Here is a 24,370-nt window from a genome sequence, read left to right on the forward strand (position 1 = left end):
GACTTTGTTAGAAAGTGAACCACCTGAGATGAAATTAGAGTGTACTATAAAAGGAAAGGTCTCACCCGAGTAATGAAGCTGAAGGGTTGTCATTCCACACGTGAAGTCTCTGAACACAGTCTGAGGTGCAGCATGTTGAGGTGGCAATCGTTGCGTTGGTTAGGTTGTGATCGGCGGATGCAATATTATTTGGTTTGGATTGGGAGAGGCATACGGGAAAGTGGGCCCTATCCAAGGGGAATTTTTAAAAGTTATTTTTGCTGCCACCAGGCTTACTCCTGGGGCTTGGTGCCTACACACCAAATCTACCACTGCTAGTGTTTTTTCTTTCTCTTTCTTTCTTTCTTTCTTTCTTTCTTTCTTTCTTTTTTTCTTTCTGACAGAGATATAAAGCAATTGAGAAAGGAAGGGGAGGGAGAATGAGAGACACCCACAGCACTGTTTCAAATAGAGGCAGAGGCACCACAGCACTGGAGTTTCCGCTGGTGCCATGGCATCTCCCATGTAGTGCCAGAGCTCAAACCCAGGCATGGGTGTGTGTGTTGGAGGCTGGGGGTAATGGTTTACACTTCAATTGCTGACACATAGATGCAGCCTCTCATCTCCCCCAATAGGTGTCTGCAAAACACCACACACACACACACACACACACACACACACACACACATACACACGCACAACCGAGTTCCTTTCCTACCACAATGCACCAGGGCACTCTTCCAACTCTGTCCCTCCTTTTCCAGAATTGTCTGCTTTGCTACACTGCACACTGTACAACAACATAGTTGTTATTTATTTATTATAGGGGTAAAGAAGTTAGAGAAGAAGAGAGACACCTGTAGCCCAGCTTCACCATGAAGCTTACCCCCATCTCCAGGTGGAGACCAGTGGCTTGAACCAGGTCCTTATACATGGTGACATGTGCACTCAACCAGCTGTGCCACCACCCAGCCCCAGTATATCTCTTTTTATTTTATTTTATTTTATTTTAAATTACATATTTATTTATTAGCTAGAGACAGAAATTGAAAGGGGAAGGGAGATAGAGAGGGAAAGAGACAAAGAGACATCTGCAGACCTGCTTCACTGCTTGTGAAGCTTTCCCCCTGCAGGTGGGGACCAGAGGCTTGAACCTGGGTCCTTGCACACTATAATGTGTACTCTTAGCCAGGTGTGCCAACGCCTGGCCCCTAATAAGGGAGAATACCAGAGATATGAGCCCTACATTGAACAGAGAACCAGAACTTGTGCAGACTTGAACCCACACAGTCTAGACTACACACTATTGAGGTTCAATGTAATAGAGAAACGCCGTGAAGAACGCTCACATATACCAGCCTTGGCGTGCCCTTCTTTTCCCTCTCTGGTGCCAGCCCAAGCTGGGGTGTGTTCAGAGATACCAGAACAGGAGCCTGGCCTTTCCCCTCTACTGAGCCCACCTTCCCCTAGCACCTTTGTATGGTGGAGAAATGAGTGCGGTGGGCCTGGTGTCATGAAAGGGGAGATAAGGACCCAGAGGCGACAGCTTTATTCCTTCTGCAGCCCGACATGGATTCCACCACAGCTCTGGCAATAGCTTTCCTCAGCGGCTGCCTCAGCCACGGACTTGTCAAGTGCAAGTTAGCATATTGATTTCAGACAGGGAGAGATGGGCAAGGGAGATGTCAGCGCTCTCCCATCCACGAGCATGGGGTTCCCTGCAGCTTGGTGCCAGGAGGAGTGATGAGTGTGGCCACTGAGTCCTTGGCAGAGCCTTCCAGGCCCACCATGCGCTGCCCAGGCCTGGGCTGCCATCATTCTCAGTTTTAGGGGAAGGATGCTTGGCTCGTAACCTTGGCGGAAGATGAGTTCTAGGAGTGGGGTGTAGGGGGCTCATCTCAGTGCTGTCTGTTCAGGGACTCTTCCAGCCTTGTCTCTGGAGCCCCTCGTACCAGAGCCCACAGGTTTCCTGATGGGACTTAGCATCAGCACCCCACAAACTCACAATTCCCCAGACACCAGGCAAACAGCAACTTTCCTGCTTTCTTTCTCTGGGACCCAGTGCTTCTTGGTCAAGTTTGACAAGATGTGAAAAATAAGAGACAGCCTTCCCGTGTATTGTTCTGCCCATCCCTGTCGTGCGTGTGTGTGTGTGTGTGTGTGTGTGTGTGTGTGTGTGTACATGCTTTTCAAGATTCACTTACTAGTAGGGGAGAGTGAGAACCAGAGCATCACTCCAGCACACTAATGCCAGCGATCGAACTCAGGACCTCACGGTTGAGAGTCCAGCTCTCCATCCATGATGGCACCCCCAGGCCTCTGTCCATCCCTGCTCTTCTCCTACCGCTACCTCTGCCTTCATTCTTGGTCCTCTCACTGGAGGCATACCCTTGTGCTCAGAGGCCTGAGCATTTAGAAGATACAAAAAGACTCTTCAGGAAGCTCTTGACTCCTCCATAAATGCAGCTTGGAGCTCTTGGCACCTATTTTCCGAGCACCATTCGGCCCACCTGTTTTGCTTGCCCACAAATGCAGGGCTTCCGGTAGTTTCAAAGAAAGCAGACACTTTGACACCTGCACTAACTAGATGCTGGTTCTCCTGCTTCTTTCCGCCCCTCGGTGGTGTGGTGGTGTGGTGGTATGGTGGTGGGAAGGGGTTTCACAGCCAGCAGAGTTCCCCCACCCCCACATTTCCACCCTGACCTAACAGTGAGATGCAAGGCCCCCATATTCCTAGGCAGTAGAGGGAACTGGCAGTGGCCTCCTTGGGACTGTGAAGAGGCGGTTCAAGGCTGTGAATTTGAAAAAGAGACAAAAGATGGCAAGGGAGGGTCTTTCTCCCCTGACTTAGGTATGCATCCCTTCTCTGTGCCTCAGTTTCCCCACCTACAATATCAAGTTGCCTTACCTCTGCAGAGACTCTACACACACACACATCCGATGGCTTCTGTAACCCGCCGTGATTTCAGGCACTGTTGAACTTGCATTTCCACCGGACAGGTGAAGTGTGGGCCTCAGGTGGGGGGAGACCATGTTCACAAATGGGAAGGCGACAGGAACCTGCCACCTCTGTGTCTTCCCACAAAGTCTTGTCCCCCTGCCACCTCCCTGTGGAGTGAGAGCCCCGACAGATGGGTGGGCAGGGTTCTCCAGACCCTCACCCTCTAACCTTCTGTCCTAGTCCCCTCTTCCCCCCAGCCCTCCCCTCCCCTCCACCAAAGCTCAGACTTCAGAGAATTTCCAGAATTTTTGACATCCCTTTGCTTGCTTAATCGAGCTTGGAGCCATTTAAATTAATGTAAGTTTCCCACACTTCATAGCAAAGGCTGTTAGAGGTTCCATTCACTGAGAAAGAAAGAGGTAGGAGAGACTCAAAGAAAGAATTTATTCCGGGTCGTTGGCTTCATGAGGTTGGACCAGACAGACAGCCATGAAGGCCATGGTGGCTCAGAAGAGTCAGTGCCCAGTCTGGGGGCCTGGATCGTGGGGAGCAGCCTTCAGAGGAAGCAGCCTGCCGGCCTTAGAGACCCCTGAGGGTTCTGGGGTTCAGCCTTGTAATGCCTCCAAGGTCTGGGCTTGTATTGGTAGCACCTTTGTTTCCAGCTACTCCTTCTGAGGATGATCTTCCTGGGGTCAGTGCTCTTCAACTGTCTTGTCTTTCAACCCTTGGCCCCCTGGCTTTCTTGCAGGCTCTTCTGCTACCTTGGTTCAGTACTAGTTCATTCTGCTCTTCCAGGAAGATTGCTCTGTAGAGATGTTAGAGTAGAATGCTTTGCTCCCTGTCTTCCTTGGGGAAGCCGGGGGTGTATACTGGAGGGGGTGTGGGAGGAACCCAGAGCCATGTCTGCTTCTCACCCCACTCCTGACCCTCCATTACTTTTGTGGGTGCTGTTACTTACCAAGGATACTTCTGGGGTATGATTGGCTCAAGATCCAGGATTCACCTTCCAGAACTGAAGCAAAAGGAGAGGTCCAGCCACCCTCAACCCCTGCAGCCAGCTCCTCTTCCACCAGAAGCAGCCTTCCCGCCCCCTCTCCCCACTTCTGAAGCCTGTTGCCTCCTAGAGTGAGCACATTCCCCCTTCGACCCCAGGGATGCCCCCTGAAGGCTGACACTCCCTGTCTGTCTCCCTGCAGGTGGAGGTGGAGGTGGAGAGCATGGACAAGGCTGGCAACTTCATCGGCTGGCTGCACATCGAAGGCGCCAACCTGTCCGTCTTGCTGGTGGAGCACGCACTCTCCAAGGTCCATTTCACTGCTGAGCGCAGCTCCTACTACAAATCCCTGGTGTCGGCTGAGGAGGCTGCCAAGCAGAAGAAAGAGAAGGTAGGTGTGTGTGTGTGTGTGTGTGTGTGTGTGTGTGTGTATGTGTGTGTGAGAGAGAGAGAGAGAGAGAGCGCGCACAGGGCAAGCTGGAAGTTCCTGCTTCCTTACTGCCCCCACCTTAAAACATAGAGGAGGGTTCCACTGCCCTCAGACTAGTGGCCTGGGTCCATGCTGACCCCAATCCCCATACCAGAGCCCCCCAAGAATGGGAAAGGCTGCCAGCTTAAGCATCTCCAACCATGCACCTGCTGTGAACTTGATGGAGGGGCCAGACCCACTCTGGGGGCCTGAAACAACTGTCTGGAAGGTGATAACCTTGGAGCCACAAGAGAATTCACCCCCCCCCCCCAGCCTCACCCCTGCCCCTGTGGCCAGCCTGGGTGTCACAATCCCATCAGTGTCTCCTTCCTATTGCCCTGCAGGGAAGCCCGTTTTGGAAGCCCGCCCCAGGAGAGGCGTAAAACTGTTAGGATGGCAGATTTACAGCCCATTCCGTCTCTGCAGACATTGCAGAGAAGAGACAAGGGGGGTGGATCAGAAAGCGGCTTTGGAAAAAAATTGGTGATTAAGGAACCCAGTGGTTTGGTGGTGGGAGCCAGGTGGGGTGGGGGGGGGCTTAGCCTGTCGCCCTCTGACTTACAGTGCACTCTGACAATGGGGGATAAATCAGCTGGCCACCAATTTGTCAGGATTTCTATAGCTTGAGAAGGATTTTGTGGGACAGACCGTGCTGAGCCATAAATTTGTGTCAGGAAATAAATGTGCGCCCCCCCCCCCACCATGGGACAGCTTGTCTGGCTTACGAGTTGCCTCCCAGACACCTGCCAAAAAGAGTGTGGGGGTGTGGGAAGGGGGCAGTGCATCCCCTTGCTCAGTCTCTTCCCAATTTTTTTTTTTTTTTTTTTTTTTTAGTTATTTTCAGTAGACATACAGAAAGATTGAGAGGGAAGGGAGAGGCCAAAAGGGGAGAGAGAGAGAGAGACGGAGAGAGAGAGACCTGCAGCACTGAGCTACACCACTCATGAAGCTTCTCCCTACAGGTGGGAATGGAGGGTTTGAACCAAGGTCCTTACACATGGTAAGGTGTGCTCTACCAGATGTGCCACCTCCTGGTCCATCTTTGCACTCTTCTGCCAGCAGGGACTAAGTCTTCCCTCTGGGACTGCATGTGGACTCTCTTCTGATCTCTCTGGTTTTTCTTCCTGTCCCCTGGGGATTAGGACAGATGACTAGTGGGAGAAGGATTCTGAAGAGAGTTGGGCCCGAGAGCTATGACTGTGACAGGGACCACCATCCTTGTCCTCGTGCCTGGGCTCCTCCTCTGGGAAGGGTGCTTCCTCTTGGGTTTCCTGTTTGTGACAGCTGAACTGAAGACTGCCGCCCCCAGACCTGCCTATTGCAGGGAGCTGGGAGGAGACTTGTCACTGGGGGCTGCTGCGTGTGCAGGGGGCTGAGTCTTGCTGAGAGATAGCAGCCTTGCTATGGCAGCACCGGCCTCCAAGGCCCAGATTCTGAAAGCATCTGTGTGCACGTCCCCCCCAACCCCCCCAGTCCTAGCTTTCCATCCCCTTTCTCCCATGCTCAGCACAGGAGCTTAGGAGTTGCCTCTTCAGATCTGAGTGGCTCTGAGCTCTAAGCATACAAGTCCCAGAGGACAGAGGGGGGAACCAGGTCTGGGGGAGGGAGGAGGCTCCTTGCTAGGTGCTGAACTCAGCACCACTGTTCACAGCCCAGTATTGGTGCCTAAAAGGGCCCAAGTTGTCCTTTCACTGGTATTCTCATGTTGAGGAGTTTTCAGTGATTAATTACTGACATGAGCTGTGTGGTTTTATGCCAGTCCAATTAAAGAGCATTGTGCAAGCCCCTCGCCTCCCATACAAGGAACTGCCCACCTCCTGAAGTCCCCCCCCTCCACTGCCTGCACAGCTGCCCTCCTCGAAGATTCTGTGGGGTGACCTAGCACCTCTTCCTGGGGCTGCTTCCAGAAGTGATTCCCAGAATGGCTAGACTCAGGGTTTGGTGGCCACCTGGTGGACAGTCAGCTGAGGGGCCCCCAGGATTCCCAGTCTCGCCTCACTGTGACCCCCAATGAGCTCCCTTAGCTGCTAAGAGACACATACATCTGGGGGCCATGTTCAGAGAATACAGGGGTGCCTATAGCTGCCTGGGGAATGGAACCTTGGGATTTGATGAGACTGGAATTGCACAGGCGGCTTTATAGTGTGACTGTGTGCAAATGTTTGTGAGCGGGTCTGTCTGAGGGAAACCCCTCAAGGTTTCCCGCCAATTCCCTGTTCCCCACTCCTAGGACCCAGTGGTCTAGAACTCCGCCAATTCCCTGTTCCTCACTCCTAGGACCCAGTGGTGAGAGGGACCTCAGTCCTCATGAAGGGGCCCTTCCAACTCCTCCCTTCCTCTGCATAAGACTGGCATGGAATGGTCCCTCAGAGCAGGTCTGGGAACCAAGGCAGCAGCCACAGATGGCAGCTGCCTGGATGGGGTCCCCTCCTCTTCACTCAGGCCCCAGCAGGGCCGGATTGGCCATTGATTGGCTTTTATTGAGCTTGGCTTCCCCACTGCGGGCTTGAAGGCCTCCTCCATCCTGGCCCTGTGCCAGCCCCACCCCTAGAGCCTCCTGAGCAGCGATATTAAATAGGATTTAGAAAGGGAAGGCTCCCACTAGTGAAGCCTCAGTCCACAGTGCATCTCCTGCCAGGAGGAGGGCCTGGGGCTCCCCGGAGAGGAAGTGTGGGGGAAAAGGGAGGGGAGAGACAACCTCTGCATCCAGCCAGGCCATACCTGGCACAGTGGGCTCTTTCCCTGGGACAGCTCCAGCAACAGGGGACCATTAGGGGCCCTAGGATGTAGAAGGACAGAAATTGGCATGACACAAAGTGCCATGCTGGTGCCTGGCCTTAAAGCAGGAATGATGCCGTCCCCAGCCTTTCCACAAGCCTTGGCATGAGCCAGACAGGAACTGAGAAAGGGCACTCCACACTCAGGCAATGTCCTCTCCATGTACCGCTGGGAGGGAGCTGTAAGGCACTTACACCACATCTGTGTGCAGTGACCGATCCTTCTAGAAGGGGTTTCTGGGGTTTTCTTGGGGTTGTATCTTATCCCCCCATCCCTGGGGTTTGCACTAAACAGGCTTGTCAGGGGTCTGGGCTGTTGAAAGGCTAGGTTGGCTGTGGAAAGTGGCACAGGTCTGGTAGGTGTCTTCCTAATGTCTGCCCCCTCTCTGTCTTGATTCTGTGGAAAAGCAGCATATGTCAGTTTGGGCCAAATATCTTCCCATATGGCTGAGACTCAGGCATCCAAACCTGTCACAACTGACTGACTCTTCCCACAAGGAGATAGGCACCTGGACAGTCTGCAAGTCACAGTCTCTGAGGGTCAGTGGCCTCCATCCCCCAAGGGCAAGAGGGGACCTGGGCTGGTGTCCCAAGGTTTCATCTCAATCCTCCTTTCAAAATAGAGTCCCACTAGGAACTAACTTGGCCTGCTAGAGCACGAGCCTGCATGCTCGAGGCTCCAGAGGACACAGGTTCAGTCCCAGGCACCATCTTAGGAGGAGTGTTCTTACCTCTTTCCTTCTTTCCCTCTCCTCTGTCTTTCTCACTCTCCCTCCTCTCATTCAGTCTCTTGCATATTGTTTTAAGTGGAGTTCTATTAACCATGGAGCAACTTTCCTTCCTCTATTTTCTAGTTTCGTGCCTCTAGTGTCTTCTCACCTCAGGAGGCATGATGTGCCCCATTCATTATTCCTTCCTGCCACATAATTCCTCCCTGCCCACCACTCCCCACCCCCCACCCACCCTATTAGCTGTGTGGCTGAAGCTAGAGCGAAGAGCCAGTGCCCGAAAGTCCCCAACCCCAGCCTCCCAACCCACCTGAGCCTGAGGGAGAGAAGCCCCTCCTCCCTCCCCTGAGGAAACCCTCAGCTGTTGCCTGAGGCGATTTTACTTGAGGAGTTATTAGCACTTTCTGCTCTCAGCCTGTCAGTCTGTTCCCAATTCATCAGCAGGGCTAAGGAGCCTTCTTCCCCCACAGCTGTGGAGAGCAATGCAGGGTTAGGTAGATCCTAGGCCTGCAGCCCAATCCCCCGGGCTGGCCCAGGAGATGCTGTCTCTGACCTTGCAAACTGGGAGTCGGGGGAAGCAGAGGTAAGAACAGTGGGGAGAGGGAAGGGCTGCCACTTTGGTACAGGTCCTACAGAGAGACTGGGAGGTGCTGACAGGAGAAGGGGACAAGGGGACCCACTGCTGATGCGGTGGAACCCCTGGTGGTGACAGGGTGGGCCCTGGGCCCAGCTCCAACACATATGCCATAATCCTGATAATCTTGTCTCTCAGAGGTAGTGAAAGTCTCATTGATCCTCAGAGGGACTGAGAGCCCAGACAGACAGACTGGCTGAGGTGTCACTTCCCAAGTGGAGGGGGATAGGAGGAACTCCTGCTTCCACAAGACTAGGCCTAGGAAGTGGAAATAATTTGGTCAGTGCCCCTCACCCTAAGTACCCTCACCGTGCTGTGTGAGAACCTGTGATTAGAGCCATAAATAAGCCAGAAAGCTGGAGACCCCCTTCTCGAAGTATAGGTGGACCCTTCAGGGATGAGACCTGGACCCCCTCACCTGAGCAGGAGTCACGGCTGTGTCCTGAAGCCCTGCCTTCTGCCTGTCTCTGAGGGAGGCAGCTAGGCCTGGAGTTAGTGGAAGCACCATGGTCAGTACATGCTGGTATTGAGGCAATGGTGGCCGGGCAGGCGCAGGGCAAAGTGGGCTGATTCCTGATGCCACCAGGAAGTCTGCCATCGGTGAGACTGCAAGAGGTGTCCCCAATTGCTGTCTTCAAAGGATGTGACCATGTTGTCTGGTCAAAGTCAGGTGGCAAATTAAATGGCAGAGCAGCTCTAATCCACATCTCCCACCTAAAACAGCCGCCAAATTTTCATTGTGTGTGTGTGTGGGGGGGGGTCTGGTACCTCCTCCCCCCAGACACCCTCTCCCCACTCAGCAGGAGAGCCAACTCCCTGCCCTGCTCTGACAGGCCCCACTACCAGGATAATCTCCTGGCCACAGGATTGGACTTGACACGCTGTCACCTCAAATCAGCTCCTGAGCCACCACAGCTCTGACAGTGCAGGGCTGGGGTAGGCAGGGCACAGGGGAGAGGCCGCCGCTGGGCCTCAGTCAGACAGCACTGGGGGTGAGGAGGATAGAGAAGTTGCTGAGGAGAGCCCTTCTGGCACAGTGCTGAGCTCCAGGGGCCCTGTGACAGCAGGAGGGCCTGAGGAATTGAGGGTGACCTGAGCAGAGTGTTCTAGAAAGGGGAGGGGGGGGCAGCGAGGTGACCCAGGTCTTCACACTGGAGTGCAGGGGATTCGCATGGGAGCTTATCTGGAAGTTTGCTCCCCTTTCTCTGGAGCCTTTATAATAATAGCACATCAAGTGGAATCCCCATATATCCCCTCTTGTCTCCAACCCCCACTTCTCTCTCATGACAACCATAGTTTTCAGAATCCTAAAAGTCAGTTTGGTTACTTTTTTATAGGACAGTAGAAAATGAAAAGGGGGTGGAGGGGAGGACCTACAGCACTGCTTCACCACTCATGAAGCTTGAACCAGGTCCTTCCATATGCTAATGTGTCTGCTTAACCGGCTGTGCCACCACCCAGCCCCAGCTAGTTTGTTTAAATGGTTTATATTCCACATAGGAGCAAAACCATCCAGTAAGTTGCCTTTCACCCTCTTTACTTACTTCACTGAGCATCCTCAACTCCAGTTCCACCCACCCATTTTGTCTCCACTGATACAATATCATCTTGGATTGTGGCCAGGTACTAGGTATTCCAGTGAATATACAGCCCCCCCTCCCAACCTCCTAGCCACCTGCTAATGGGTGTTGGAGCTGATTCCATGTCTTGGCCATTGCACCCAGTGCCACTGTGAGCCTTGCTTTGCACCCATCTGGCTTATCTGGCTCACACCCTCTTCCCCGTACAGATCTGGACCCACTATGAGGAGCAGCCTGTGGAGGAGGTGGTGCCCGTGCTGGAGGAGAAGGAGCGATCCGCCAGCTACAAGCCAGTGTTTGTGACCGAGATCACAGATGACCTGCACTTCTATGTGCAGGATGTGGAGACTGGTGAGTGTGCGCCCCACCCCCCCCAGCCCTGGCACTGGGCCCAGGCCAGTAGCCCAGAGGTTCCTGGGGTCTCCCCAGAAAAGCATGAGGCTGTTGTCACACGCCGGGCCCAAGGGCCTTCGTCCAGAGTGGACAAGGCTGAGCAGATGACCATGGGCTGGTGAGGTAACCAGTTTGGTCTAATTGGTGCTCTGAGACTCTCAGGGTATCGATCTGTTCTGCACACCCTGGGCAGGCTGGGCCTAAGGATGGATAACCCTCTGGATCAATTGGGAAACAAGAAACAGGTGGTCTGGGTCGGGAGTGTGAACAACCACTCTTCAACCCGTCTCCCCCTTGGCATCCCTGGGAAGGCAGGAGAAGGGGGGCCCAGGCGACTCTCCTCCAAAGTTTCTTCTCTGGAGGTTACTGTAGCCCTGAGTGGGAGCCAGTTGTCATGGAAACAGGCAGCGTGCCAGGGGGAATCATCCCTGGACAGTCTTTGTGAGGGACCCAGTCTCTCCACCAATCTCTCTCCCGCCCTCCAGTCACCACATGCTATGGCCAGGGTCCCGGAGGCAGAAGGTCCCTTGGGCTTCTGGGGGGGTGAGGGGCACAGGGCAGTGGAGCCAACTCTCCCAGCCATGATCCCACGCCCTTTTGGCTCAGCTTCCCACCTCCACTCTCTCTTCCCTGTCTCCCATTCTGACCTCCCTTCCCCTCCCCCTGCCACCCTGTGCAGAGAAACAATTGAGTCGAAAGCAGAGGGAAAAACTATCAGAGACGCCTCTGGAGCCAAAGACTGAAAAGCCTGCAAGGCAGAGGGGCCTAAGCTGTTCGCATTCCAGGCTGACACTGCCCTGTGGATGGCAGAGTATGGCTCTGCCAGGCCTACTTAGCACACACACCCCCACCCCTGCCTCCTCACATCAGCAACAGCCAGTCTCAGTCACTTCCCCTCTAATGATATTTCCCAGGCAGCTGCCTTTATGGCAATGCTGTATCCACAAAAAAAAAAAAAAAAAAAAAAAACAGACCATCTGGGCTCCGGACTGGCTCCACCTTGGGGAGGAGTAGAGATGGAACCTTCAGGAATAGGGTCTCCTGAGGATGGCTGCAATCCTGGCAAAAACTGACCTTGCTGTTTCCTAGGAGATGAAGCCAAGGAGCAGTCAACCTCTGAATGTGGGTGGGGTGATGGGGAAGGAGGCTGCACTAGGGGCTCCAGACTGGCGAGTCTGCAGCTCCTGAGCAAGGGAAGAGGGGACCCCCCTCCCCCGTTCTTGGGTAGGAGGAGGACCTCAGGAACCCCTGCCCAGGCAAGATCTACCAGGTTCCTGGGTCCTGCTGGGGAAAACCCATCTTATATTATAAGCTGGGCACCTACCCCAGCCCTGCGCTCGAGAGGTGACTGAATTGGTAGAGCGTTAGAATCCCATGCGGGAGCTTCCTGGTTGATCCCTGGCACCGGATATGCCAGAGTGGTGCTCTGGCTTCTCCCTCTCCTTTTCTCTAGCTCATGTGAAACTCTCTTTTGTATGTAACAAATAAAAAATAAATAAATCTTTGGGGGCCAGGTGGTGGTACACCCAGTTCAGCACAAATGCTACCATGCAGAGGGACCCAGGTTCAAGGCCCTGTTCCTCACCTGCAGGGGGGATGCTTCACAAGTGGTGAAGCAGATCTACAGGTGTCTATTTCTTCCTTCCTTCCTTTCTGTCTTTATTCCTTTCTCTCTCTCTGTCTCTGTCTCTCTCTCTGTCTCTACCCCCCTATCTATCTCTGTCTCCCCTACCCCTCTCAAATTCTCTCGGTCCTATCAAAATAAGATGGAAGGTAAGAAGGTAGGGAGGGGTGCTAGGATCTGTAGATTCTTAGTGCTAGCACCAATCCCTTAGTAATAACCCTGGTGGTGGGAGGTGATAAGTATTTTTTTAAAAGTTGTGGAGGGGTGCATGGTGAGCCCAGTTAAATATACACATTACCATGCTCAAGGACCCAGGATAAAGCCCCTGCTCCCTACTTACCGGAGGGACACTTCATGAACAGGTCTGCAGGCGTCTCTCTTTCTCTCTACTCTGTCTCCCCCTCTGCTCGCAATTTCTCTTTGTCCTATCCAATATAATAGAAAAAGGAAAAAGATGACCGCTGGGAGCTAGCTTCAGCAATAACCCTAGTGGCAAAATAAACTTGTAAAGGGACCCTGGAGTCAACAGGAGTCAAAATTCTTAAGGCTTTTAACCACAAAGCCTGCGTGATCACAGAAGTTCCCAGCGACTGGAAGTGAGGATGGTACAGAAAGCAAACCAGGAGAGGAAGAGAACAAGGTGGGGAAGGGAAGATGGGGAAGGAGTGAGGCCCTCCAGGCTCTCCACCTGGAGACCTGTGAGCTCTTTGGGTGGCTCCATAACCCTGAAAGGAAACCTCAGCACACAGCATCCTGTTTCTGAGTCTCTCATTCCCTCCGGGGGGCCGTTTCCTCGCCCTGGCTCCCTGCTCTTAATTAATTCGGGAAGGAGCTGATGAAATGATGAAAACATGGCCATCAGCTGCAGATGACCTTCCAGGCCCTGTGTGAGGACCTCCCAGAGGGCTTTGCCTATATGCAGGAGGCGCAGCCCTTGTTCTCTTTGCCTCAGCACAATGAAAAACAAAAACAGACCAAGGAAAGGAGGAAGTTGTCTGAGATTTCACAGACAACTGTGAGCAAGGGATGCTGTCTCAGAAGAATGTGAAAGGGGCAGCCACAAGGTGGGGGGGGAGCTGCTCCCTAGAAGTCCCTGTTCTGGAAGCCAGTCTTGTGGCTGCTGGAGTCCCTGATGGGCCGCATCCTCGTGTGCATTCGCAGAGTTCTCTTCAACGCTGGTGAATGATTTAGTGCCCAGCACATTTCAGGGATTCTCCAAGGCCCTGCAAGAGTAAACAGAAGGGAGTGAGCTCTGGTCTGTGCCCTGAAGGAACCATAGTGTAGCAACAGGAACATAAAGCTAGACAAGGAACAAAGCAGGCAGACATGTGTCAGACACCTGTTTACCACGTTATCTAAAGTGCTGAGCAGTAATGAGGAAGCCCACACTCAGACCACAGCCACCCAGCCACCTTGAGCAGCAGAGTGAGGGAAGGAAGGCAGGAGGGTGCGATGCAGAGGAGAATCAGGAAGTGGGTCAGAGGGGGAAGCTACAGGGGACAGATGCTTATGAGAGATGGGGTGTGGAGGGGCAGGCACACTGCAGGCAGAGCCAGGGAGTGAACCAAAGCTGGCCCAAACCACCCCTGAAAAGGCAGACCCCAGTGAGTGGCCCAAAGCCAACATGAAAGGCAGGAAAGGAGAGGACCCAAGAGGTAGCAGCTCACCGGTGAGGGCATATGGCCCAGGTTCAAGCCCTGGCATCAAAGGGGAGGTGCTATGGCCCCCGAGGAAGCGGAGGTGTCCAGTGTCTTTCTCTGTCTCCTTATCTGAAGCAATGCAATCATACATACTCCAGACCCAGCCTCGACCAAAAAAAAGAGCGCCAAGGCAGGGAAGGAGACCCTCTCCCTTTCTTGCTCCCACTGTGAAGGACAGCACTGGATTACTGGTAGAAGGCTAAAACCCCACCTTTGACAACACCAGTTTGGTCCAGCAGCCCAGGGCAGTGGCACAGTGGCTAAAGGCTGGATCCTCTCCCTCTGTCATAAATAAATCTTTTGGAGGTCAAACAATGGTGCAAGCCAGTTGAGTGCAAATGTTCCCATGTTTGAGGACTCAGGTGCCCACCTATAGGAGGGAGGCCTCATGAGTGGTGAAATAGTGCTGCAACTGTCTTTCTTTTACCCTCTATATCTCCCCTTCCACTCTCAATTTCTGTCCTATAAATTAAAAGAAAGGTGGGGGGAAGGGAGGGGCAGAGAAGAAAATGGGGCCTAGAGCAGTAGTTTCATTGTACAGGCACTGAGCCCCAATAACCATGGTAGCAAAAAAAAAAAAAGTGGATAAGTGGAAAAAAAATCATATATATATATCCAGTTCAGCATCTGCCCCAAGGGAAGCAGAAGCAAAACTGCCAAGCATGAATCTTCTGAGTCTTGGCACTGCTACCATCCTTCATAGCTCAGAATCTGAGGCTCTTTCCTTTGTGCAGGGTTGCATGTTTCATGGGACCCACCTTTTATCCCCACTTTGGCCCCTGGGGAAGAAAGAAAGAGTGGTTGCAGCCCCCACCCTAGAGGAAACTGTTTGGATGACCTCACTCACACCCTCCTGCTTAACCCAAGGACAGGAAGAGAGAGAGAGAGAGAGAGAGAGAGAGAGAGAGAGAGAGAGAGACCAAGACCAACCACAAGGCCCAGGATCAAAGCTATTTGGAGATAGTCTGTGAGGCTCTAGGGGAGGGAACAGAAAGGACTTCCTGGTGGCGAGCCCCAACTGAAAGCATCTCCAGAGGGAATTCCATGTCTGCTGCTGCTGCTGCTCAAGGCTCACCCAGCACCCAGGCCTCACCCTCCCTGCCTCCTTCCTGCAGGCACTCAGCTGGAGAAGCTGATGGAGAACATGCGTAGTGACATCTCCAGCCATCCCCCTGTGGAAGGCTCCTACAACCCCCGCCGGGGCGAGTTCTGCATTGCCAAATTTGAAGATGGAGAATGGTAAGCCCCTTGGACCAAAAGTCCAGAGGAGAAGGCATCGGCCCACAGAGCTACCTGCTGGCTTCCAGGCCTCAGCCTTAGCAGCCTGGACCTCAGGGCCAGAGAGAGGTGTCACTCAGCCCTGCACGGCATCCATCTTCACTCCCCATAGCCCTCCTGAGCCTGCGGAAGCCCCCTGCCAGCCAAACAGCACAGAGAGGTGTCCTTGCTCTTCTCCACAGGAAACTCCCTTGGGGAGCCCTAGCTGACTTTCTCAGGCTCCCTGATAGCCCCCTCACCCCACAGGAAAAAAATAATGTCATACAGTAAGGCAGGGGTGAAGGAGGGCAGTGCTGGTCCTCAGTGAGCCCAGCCCAACTGTCAAGTTGTCTGGGGCACAAGCCACAGTGCTCAGAGGCCACACAAAGGTCACTTCTGTCAGACCCACCAAGGGCAGGGCCTGTGGCCTTCCCAGGGTGACGAAGTGACTTGAATATGTTCCCTGTTGCGGCCTCCCAGACAGATCTGCTGGCTAATTACAGCTGCTGTTTAGTGTGCTGGGTTTAAACAGCAGACATCAATCTAGTCATTAGTCTTGTTGCTTTATGCCCCAAGGACACATTAATCGCTCCGCATGCTCCCCTCTCGCTCCCTCTGCTCTCAGCTCTGCGCTGATTCCGGAAGATGGTGGCCCCAGTGCCTCAAGCCCTGGCCTTACTGGAGTCTGAGCACTACCCACCGTGGCACCCATAGGTGCTGCCTTGGAGCCCTGGACAGGGAATGCTTTGCCCTCTCCCTGCCCTCTGAGGCTTTAGGGGGACCAGATTCCTCAGGGCTGGACCTGAGCCCTGCCCATGACTTCCCTACAGGTACCGCGCCAGAGTAGAGAAGGTCGAGTCCCCCACCAAAGTGCACGTCTTCTACATTGATTATGGCAATGTGAGTTTGCGGGCCTTCCGGGTGGACCCATGGGCAGGAGTGGGCAGTAGCTGCCTGGGGCCGCTTAGCTGTCACTTTTAGGTCAAATCCATCCCATCTCAAAAGATCTCCCCAGACTGTGGATGCCTCCTTTGAAGACAGTGAGCAAGTGGGCACTGCTTCTGTTTCTACTGTTTTATTTTGCATGTGCGCCCCACACACATACCTTTTTTTTGCCCTCTCTCTCCCTTTATATGACAGAACAGAGAAGTTAAGAGGGGAGGAGGAGATGATGAGGGCGAGAAATAGACACCTATAGTACTTGCTTCACTGTTTATGAAACTACAGGTGGGGAGCAGGGGCTTGAACCTGGATAACAATGAGCCCCCAGACCTGTTCAGGTAGTGGGTCATGTCCCTAAACTACAGGGAGGAGGCTGGTGGATACTCTTGGGGCTCCTGTCCAAGCCTCAGGGACAGGTGGCCTGGTCTCACCCACCTTTGTGCCTCACCTCTGAGGCATGGGCCCTGGAAGGCCCTCTAGTCCTCATTCCAGGTGTTTGTCCTCACTGCGGATGCCCAGGACACCTTCAAGCCCAGAGCAAGGGTTTCCAAGGCCCTGGGACCCGCATCCCCAGCCAGAGTATCCCATGGCCCCAGGAAAGGTAGTCAGGGATCCTCTGGCCCAGAGGAACAGCTCTGGAAGGAGACAGAATCCACAATTATAGCAGGTGTCACTTTGATCATCCTAAAGGAAGTCCCCAGGTGTGCTGGCACCAGGCCCATAACGAGTGGGTCAATAATGATGTAGATGCCATGGTCTAGAGCCTGGGAGTGTGCTCTGAGCAAGGTCACATGACTCTGTGCATGTGACTCTGTCTCCTGTTGTGTCTTCTGCAGAGAGAGATCCTGCCAACCACCCGTCTGGGTGCCCTGCCACCTGCCTTCAGCACGCGGGTGCTGCCTGCCCAAGCCACAGAGTATGCCTTCGCCTTCATCCAGGTGCCCCAAGATGTGAGTTTCGGTGGGCGCCATCCCTCTGGGGGGTGGTCCTGCATCCTTTAGTCACTTCTGTGGCTCTCACAGGAGGTAGGAAGTGTCAGTAATAGACCTCAGGAGATGGCAGTGGGTAACTTTAACCCAGGGGGTTGAGGGAAGTTGCCTCCCAAGGGGTTGCTTTCAGGATGGCATTGGGAGATGACCCCAGGCATTAATAGCCAGATCTGGGCCACAGGGCAGGCCTGGGGAACAAGGACCCATTCCAGCACTGTCAGGAATCCAGGAGGAGGAATTCAAAGTGGCCCTGGGTTTAGACTGCTTTTAACCAAGATAGAAGGAATGAGAAGGAGTGAGTATGAGGCGAGGAAAACTCCTAGAGGCTTTAATAGCATTCAGTTTGGGTGAAAGAGAAAGAAGACAGGACCAGCAGGTGGCTCACCTGTAGCTGAACATTTTACCAAGTGTGAGGGCCCAGGTTTGAGCCCCAGGCCACCACATGGGAGCACAAAAACATAAAGGCCAGCAAAATAGCTCACTTGGATAGTGCACTGCTTTGCCATGGGCTCACACCTGGGTCAAGCCTAGCCTCCACCACATTGAAGGAAGCTTGATGCTGTATTGTCTCTCTCTCTCTGCCTTTCTATCTCTATCTAAAGAATAAGATAAAACTAAAGTGAGAGAAGACCTAGATTCAAGGGTTCGAGTAACAGAAGCCTCCAGAGTGAGCACATGGAGATGTAGGTAGGGTGCGGGGGAGTGAGCCTTCTGGGAAATGCTGGGCTCTCGAGGCAGAAGGCATGTCCCAGGAAGAGAGGACTGGGGCTAAGGCTTCTGGCACCACCCAGTTTCCAGAAGGGGTCAGTGGTCTGCAGTGAATGCAGCACCCACCCAGAGCCTTCAGCACCAAGGACAGATGGCCCTGGTGTTCAGGGTCAGAGCAGCAAGGTTGAGGCTGCTACCAGACACAGGGACAAAGAGGGGTAAGGGCAGTCAAAGCACAGAACAGCCTCAACTGTCCCTGAGTGGAGCTGAAGGATAGGAGATATTGACAGAACAGGGCCTGGGGGCAGCCAGTGAGGACAAGGACACACAAGGGCCGAGAGAGTTTGAGTGACAGTGAAGGTGGCAGGTGGAGGACTGGTTTGAAGTGGAAAAAAAATGTGTTTCTCCTACTGGATTCAGGGCAGGTGGGTAGAAAAGGGGTGGGTTTATTTACAGATCAGCAGGGGTTGAGAGAAGGGCAGAAAGAGAGAGGGAGAGAGAGAGAAAGAGAGAGAAAAAAAAAGAGGGGTACCTCATTCCCAGAGCCTGCCTCTTCTCTCTTTAGAAACTGGGGGGTGGGGGTCAGCCACTTTTTCTGGCAGCAGCCTGGGAGGTGGGTGGACAGAAGGTAACTCCTCTCTCATTGACCCTGGGATGTCCCCACCACCCCAGGAGGATGCTCGGACTGATGCCGTGGACAGCGTGGTACGGGACATCCAGAACACGCAGTGCCTCCTCAACGTGGAACACCTGAGCACCAGCTGCCCCCACGTCACCCTGCAGTTCGCTGACTCCAAGGGCGACGTGGGGCTGGGCCTGGTGAAGGAGGGCCTGGTCATGGTGGAGGTGCGCAAGGAGAAGCAGTTCCAGAAAGTGGTAGGTGGCCTGGAGGCAACCCCCCACCATGTCTCTCTCCACCCTCCCTAGCCCAGAAGGGACCCAGGAACTGTAGGGAGCAGGGCCCCCACCATCCTGCAGGGGAAAGATAATGGATTTGAGTTTGTTGGGGTTTAAAAAAAAGGGGGAAAAGCTAATTACATCCCAAATTAATTGGCTGCGGGCTTGGCTGTGAATGCAGATGCAAACTGGAGCGGAAAGTTTCCCTGCACAGGGCCCCGCAGGTGATGGGCCAAAAAGCCTTGCCAGGGGTGGCAAGAGTTTATGGAGGCTGATGCGCTGTCTCTCCTGTCTCACATCCTCTGTTCCAGCGTGCTCACAGGGGTTACAGCCAGTTCCAGGCACCCAGGGCCCAAAGGGACTGGACCCCCCCCCCCCAGCCTACTCTGGCCTGTTTGAGAAGCCCCTTGGGCCTCAAAGCCAGGCCTTGCTGGCTGAGCCTAACAGCTGTTTAGGGGCCAGGCACTGGTACACCCAGTTGAGCCTGCACATTATCATACACAAGGACAAGAGTTCAAGTCCCCGGTCCCCGCCTTTCTATCTACCCCTCCTATTGGGCTGCGCCACGGAGAAGAGAGAGGGGAGATCCGGAGTGAAGAGGGAACACAAATCTTTATTTGCACGGGCACCTCAGAGTTGGGTGAGAGTGCAGTGGTTCAGGCCACATGGCCGCCTCCCAGACCACCCTCCCTTGCATCTCATCACCTAAGTGAAAGGCCAGCAAAAGAGAGGCGAGGGGCGGAAGAAGAAGGGCTTTATAGGGCAACAACTAAGAGTCACGTTTTGGGACAGGATTGGTTGAAAAAGGCACTGCGAGAATATCGTGGGGAGTGGCAAAGCCTGAGGGGACAGCTTGGCAGATGTGACTGCATCTGCATAACTCCCCAGCATCTCCCCCTTTTCCTTTATATCTAATGGACACAGTATAGGAAATATGGAGTGGAGCAGGCCTAAATGTTTTTAAGGAATGCCATGCTCAGGTGGGAAGATGTAGGACGTTTTTGTGGGGGAGGGAACTGCATAATTCCCCAGTACCCTCCCCTCTCAGTTTCTCTCAGTCTTCAATAAATAAATAAATAAATACAAAATATTTTTTAAAAGAAAAGGAAGCAAAAGTAATCAGCTGTTTAAACTCACATCTCCCATCTATGAAATGAGGGGCCCACCGCCTGCCTTGCTGTTGGTCTCCCCTATGGGGCCACTCGAGGGGTCACAGGGCTGACACCCAGGAAGGGACCATGTACATTTCAGTTCTTGTTCACTGGAGTCAGCCCCCCATCTCTCGCCAAGCCACAGGGAGTCCCCACTTCAGGCTGGAGAAGCTGAAGCCTTGCTGTTCCACACTAGCTCCTCGGCACAGGAGAACACGGCCTGGCCCCTGGTGCTCTTGTTAGAGACACTTGTAGGAGTTGGTTTACATGCTCCTCAAGAGCGTGAGGTCTCAGAGCCCCACCTTATAGCACTGCCCTCAAAGTCCCCAGTGTCTAGAAAATTCCTCTGCCCAGTCCCTGACACAAACCCTGAAAAGTCTTCATTTCATTCCCCTGCTCATCCTCAACCACTTTATTGGGGGGTCTGCATATCTGGGAGTAGGAGGCAGCCTCCCTGCCCTGCAGGGCTGCATTCAAGCAGGGGACAATGACTACAGTGACAGTAGGTCTGTGAAGTAGGATGCCAGTGGATCTGTGCCACTGAGGAAAGCAGAGGGGCTCGGGAGTGTAGGGGAGGTGCCATAGCTTCAGTTGGGGTCACTGGAGGCCTCCTTAAGGTGACCTGGCACTGAGGACTTGGTGGGGAGGGCCAGGGAGTCTATAGACCTCATGGGCTGAAAGGAAGAGCACTGCGGGTGGGTGGAAGGGCCATCAAGGTGAGCTTGGTGGCGGCCATTTGGTGCCTCTCTGAGACAGACTTGGGCTCCCCTAGAGGATGCCCCTGGCCGTACAGATGTAGATCCCCACCTACCCACCGTGACACGCCCCCTCTACTCTTGTCTCTGCAGATTACAGAATATCTGAATGCCCAGGAGTCTGCCAAGAGTGCCCGGGTGAGTCTGTGCCCCGGGGACCCTGGGTGGGGGGAGTTGCTCAGAGAGGGGCCTCAGCCCTTGGGGTTCTAGCCAGCCCCCCTCCCCCCCGATAAACTGACTTTTGGTTTCTCACAGCTGAACCTGTGGCGCTACGGGGACTTCCGAGCCGACGACGCGGATGAGTTTGGCTACAGCCGCTAAGGAGGGAAAGGGGTCCGACCGGCACCGCACCATTGCCTCCCCTGCGCCAGGCCCCGAAGAGGGGTGCACCTTGGGCCCAGCTTTGCTTTAGCACATGGAAATGTCTCCTGCAGGCCGGGGGTGGGTGGCACAGAGGGGGCAGGGCTTCCAGGGGACACAGTCACCCAGTCTCTCCCAGTCAATTCTGGATTTTTACCCAGGGGGTGGGGGTGATGTAAAAAAAACAAGAAACAGAAAAGAAAAAAAAAAAGGAGAAGAAGAAAAGAAAATTGTCTTCAAATCAGGAAGAAATGCAAAAGACTTTGTCCTAACTGAGGGCGGAAGCCTGCCCCTGCCACTCTCAACCCCAGACCAGCTGCCAGCAGGCACCCACTTCCTCCCCACACTGCCCTTGTCCCCAGCTCTCTGTCCAGATGTTGATTATGTGATTTCTCTGATGTGTCAGCTCTCAGATGCCAGCGTGTCTGTGTTGGCCCCCTGTCCCCACCCACCCTCCTCTGTATTTAAAGCTTCAGAGGCCCAATAAAATAGTCCGTTGCTGTCTGCAGCCTTTCTTGTCATGGTGGCACCCAGATGCTTGAATCATGGTGACAGTTGAAGCAGGAGGAGCCCAGGATGCCTGGGTGGGCTGCCATGGTGGTCAATGCCTGGCCACACACCCCTGAGGCAGCAGGCTAGGGGACAGCTCTTCAGAGAGCTCTGAGCACCTCCTGGCACCTGATGGCATCACCTGGTACCACCCCAGTTCCCAGGGCTGTCCCCACACAGACTGGGCTCAGTCTCACCTGGCCCCACCCACAGTTTATGTCCTTTGAGGGAGTGTGGGGTTGTCATGCCTGGCCTCCTCTTCACCCTGCAGCCTCATCCATATGGCCTTTCAGGGTGGGGGCCCCCAATCTCACACTGGTGAGAGGTGGTAGCTCTTTTTCCAGATGCCCCACTCTCCACCACATTCTGACTGGAGGTAGGGGTTGCTCCCAGCTGCCACATGGCAGCAGTGCTACACAGTAGGGAAGCTCAGGTGCTGTGGAGTCTCTGTTCGCTGACTGTGGAAGGTGGCCCAGAAGCAGTGAATTCACACATACATGACACCCTGGCTCACTCCCCACCCCACAAATCTGCCATGTGAGGTTGGGCCTTTGCTCTCAAAGGACGTCAGGGGAATCCAGAGGCTAACCAGCTCTCATCCACAAGTCCTGGACCTCAGAAACATCTGGCTTGTGATCAGTCTACCCCTTACCACCACCACCACTGACACACACACACGGCCACTGATTCAAGCCCAAAGTTCACATCAGATTCTAAACCAGGGCTCCTGACTTTCACTAATGAGAGAGGCCAGAGCACCACCATTCTGGGCATTCTATTTGCTTGAGGGCTTTCTTGTTCATATGGTGCCAAGGACTGAACCTTGGACCTTAAGCATGCAGACCATGCCCTCTGTTACTGAGCCACTGCCCCGGCCCAGGAATGCTGACTATCTTTAGGCAAAAAGATGGAATTGCTCTGTTTCATGGGATGCACTCCCATTAGGGGAGTGGTGAGAAGTAAGGAGGACCATGGGCAGGTGAGGGGAGGACTGTTGAGTCAGGGCAGCTGCTGGAGCCACAAGCCCCCTGCCTGCTTCTGTTCACCTCTGGAGGGGTCAGAACAAATGCTTCTGCTCCTCCAGTCAAGCCCTTGCTGGCCCAGCAAACTGTTCCCCTCGACTGTGTGTACTCTGTAGGGAGGCCAAGAAGTCTGCAAGCGTGTGATTGGTACATTGTGAGTCTCCATCTCGCCTCACTCCGGGGGCGACCATCCTGCTCCCAGCAAGGGAGCCCGCTCTCCCCATGGCCTCTGGTCTTATTTTTAGCCCTGGGGGAGGCCAGCCAGAGAGGAGAGAGCTGCCATCTCACCTGGGCCTGGTGGAGTGCGGGGAGTGCAGAAGGCAGACCTCTGTGTTCTCACTTGGGGCCAGATGCTAGCCCACTCTTGTGTGCGGAACAGGAATCATCTCACTGTCTTAACAGTTGCCTTGGTTACATCTACACCCAAGGATAAACCCTGCGAGGTTCGCCCATTGAAGCGCCGCCTGAGCCCTCATGCTTTCTCCTGGTTTTTCTCTTCCAGGGCTGACTGAGACAAAAGTCAGAGCGTCCACCAGCCAGGAGGCACTGCTGCTCCTCCTTGGTGCTTCCTTGTCTGCCACGGAAAGTTGCTGAGGACTGTCCTGGGGACGCGGGGCCAGTAGACCCCTAATACTCACATAGAATATAAACATAGAGGATATATATTATTATTTTTAACCAGGGCACTGTTTGGCTGTGGCTTCTGGTAGTGCAGGGGATTGTACCTGGGACTTGGGAGCCTCAGGTATGAGTCTTTTTATATAACCATTATGCTGTCTACCCTGCCCTAGAGAATACTTTCTCTCTGCAATTGAGCATGGTTAGAATTACAACCTGCGGGGGTCAGGCTGTAGCACAGCAGGTTAAGCACACGTGGCGCAAAGCACAAGGACCAGCAGCATAAGGATCCCGGTTCGAGCCCCCGGCTCCCCACCTATAGGGGAGTCGATTCACAGGCGGTGAAGCAGGTCTGCAGGTGTCTGTCTGTCTTCCCCTCCTCTCTCCATTTCTCTCTGTCGTATTCAACAACAAACGACATCAACAACAATAATAACCACAACAAGGGCAACAAAAGGGGGGGGGGGAAATGGCCTCCAGGAGCAGTGGATTCATGGTGCAGGCACTGAGCCCCAGCAATAACCCTGGAGGCAAAAAAAAAAAAGAATTGCAACTTGTACATGTAGCCCCCAAAAGTTCTCCAGAGGTCTTCCCCACTCCCCCCCTCCCCCCAGTTATAAAACACATTCTTAGCAACTCAGCTCCATCTGTCCATCCATCCACCAGCCTCAGTTTGAGACCCACTCACACTGGAGTCCCTCATTGGGCCCTTGTGCCGCCCGAGCTGTCCCCACAGGCTCTTGTGGGCCATTGAGTCAAAGTGTGGAGGCGGCAGCAGATGCCGAGACACCCAGAACAAGCCACAGCGGCACCAGGGAAGGCAGCACAGAGGAGGCCGGCAGGGCTGGGGCTGACAGATGGCATGGGAGCAACCACGCTATTCTGGGCAGGCTCTGGAAGCTTCCCAGCCTCGGAGGGCTGACACAGCAGAGAGCCTAGGATCAGGTCAGCCACTGCCAGCGAGGGGCCGCCTCCGCAGTTATTGATTGGTTTGATTATCTCCACATCCTGGGGAAAAGAGTCAGTGGACCCCTTTCCTCACATGCACCCCATGTTGGGAGGCCACAGGGAGGGAGCTGGGGAACGGATGCCTCAAGAGTGGTTATTGATGTCCTAATTACAGGAAGATGCTAATTTAATTTGAACCTAATTACAATGCACTACCCTGGGTGGCGTGTGTTTTTAATAATTAACGCCCTTCAGATGCGTGGGAGTATAATAATATTTACACTGGGTTGGCCAGCAGCCTGGGGAGTCGGGCTGGGGGCCCATACGCCCCCTCTCCTCGGCCAGCTTGGCTGCT

At 54.0% G+C, this 24,370-nt stretch overlaps 1 protein-coding gene across 1 annotated transcript in view; it reads left to right on the top strand.

Moving 5' to 3' along the window:
* Positions 1–21,386, top strand: part of SND1 (staphylococcal nuclease and tudor domain containing 1) — a 497,039-nt gene extending 475,653 nt beyond the window's left edge. Inside the window, exons 17-24 of the mRNA XM_007526286.3 lie at positions 4,117–4,305; positions 10,312–10,453; positions 14,935–15,058; positions 15,907–15,976; positions 16,855–16,968; positions 18,388–18,591; positions 20,612–20,656; positions 20,774–21,386. Coding sequence (XP_007526348.1) covers positions 4,117–4,305; positions 10,312–10,453; positions 14,935–15,058; positions 15,907–15,976; positions 16,855–16,968; positions 18,388–18,591; positions 20,612–20,656; positions 20,774–20,839 — 954 coding nt within the window. The 3' untranslated portion in view covers positions 20,840–21,386. The remainder of the gene's footprint in view (positions 1–4,116; positions 4,306–10,311; positions 10,454–14,934; positions 15,059–15,906; positions 15,977–16,854; positions 16,969–18,387; positions 18,592–20,611; positions 20,657–20,773) is intronic.
* The last annotated feature ends 2,984 nt before the right edge of the window (positions 21,387–24,370 follow it).

The sequence above is a fragment of the Erinaceus europaeus genome, chromosome 8 (genome assembly GCF_950295315.1).
Source record: "Erinaceus europaeus chromosome 8, mEriEur2.1, whole genome shotgun sequence".
In the NCBI taxonomy this organism is placed as follows: domain Eukaryota; kingdom Metazoa; phylum Chordata; class Mammalia; order Eulipotyphla; family Erinaceidae; genus Erinaceus; species Erinaceus europaeus.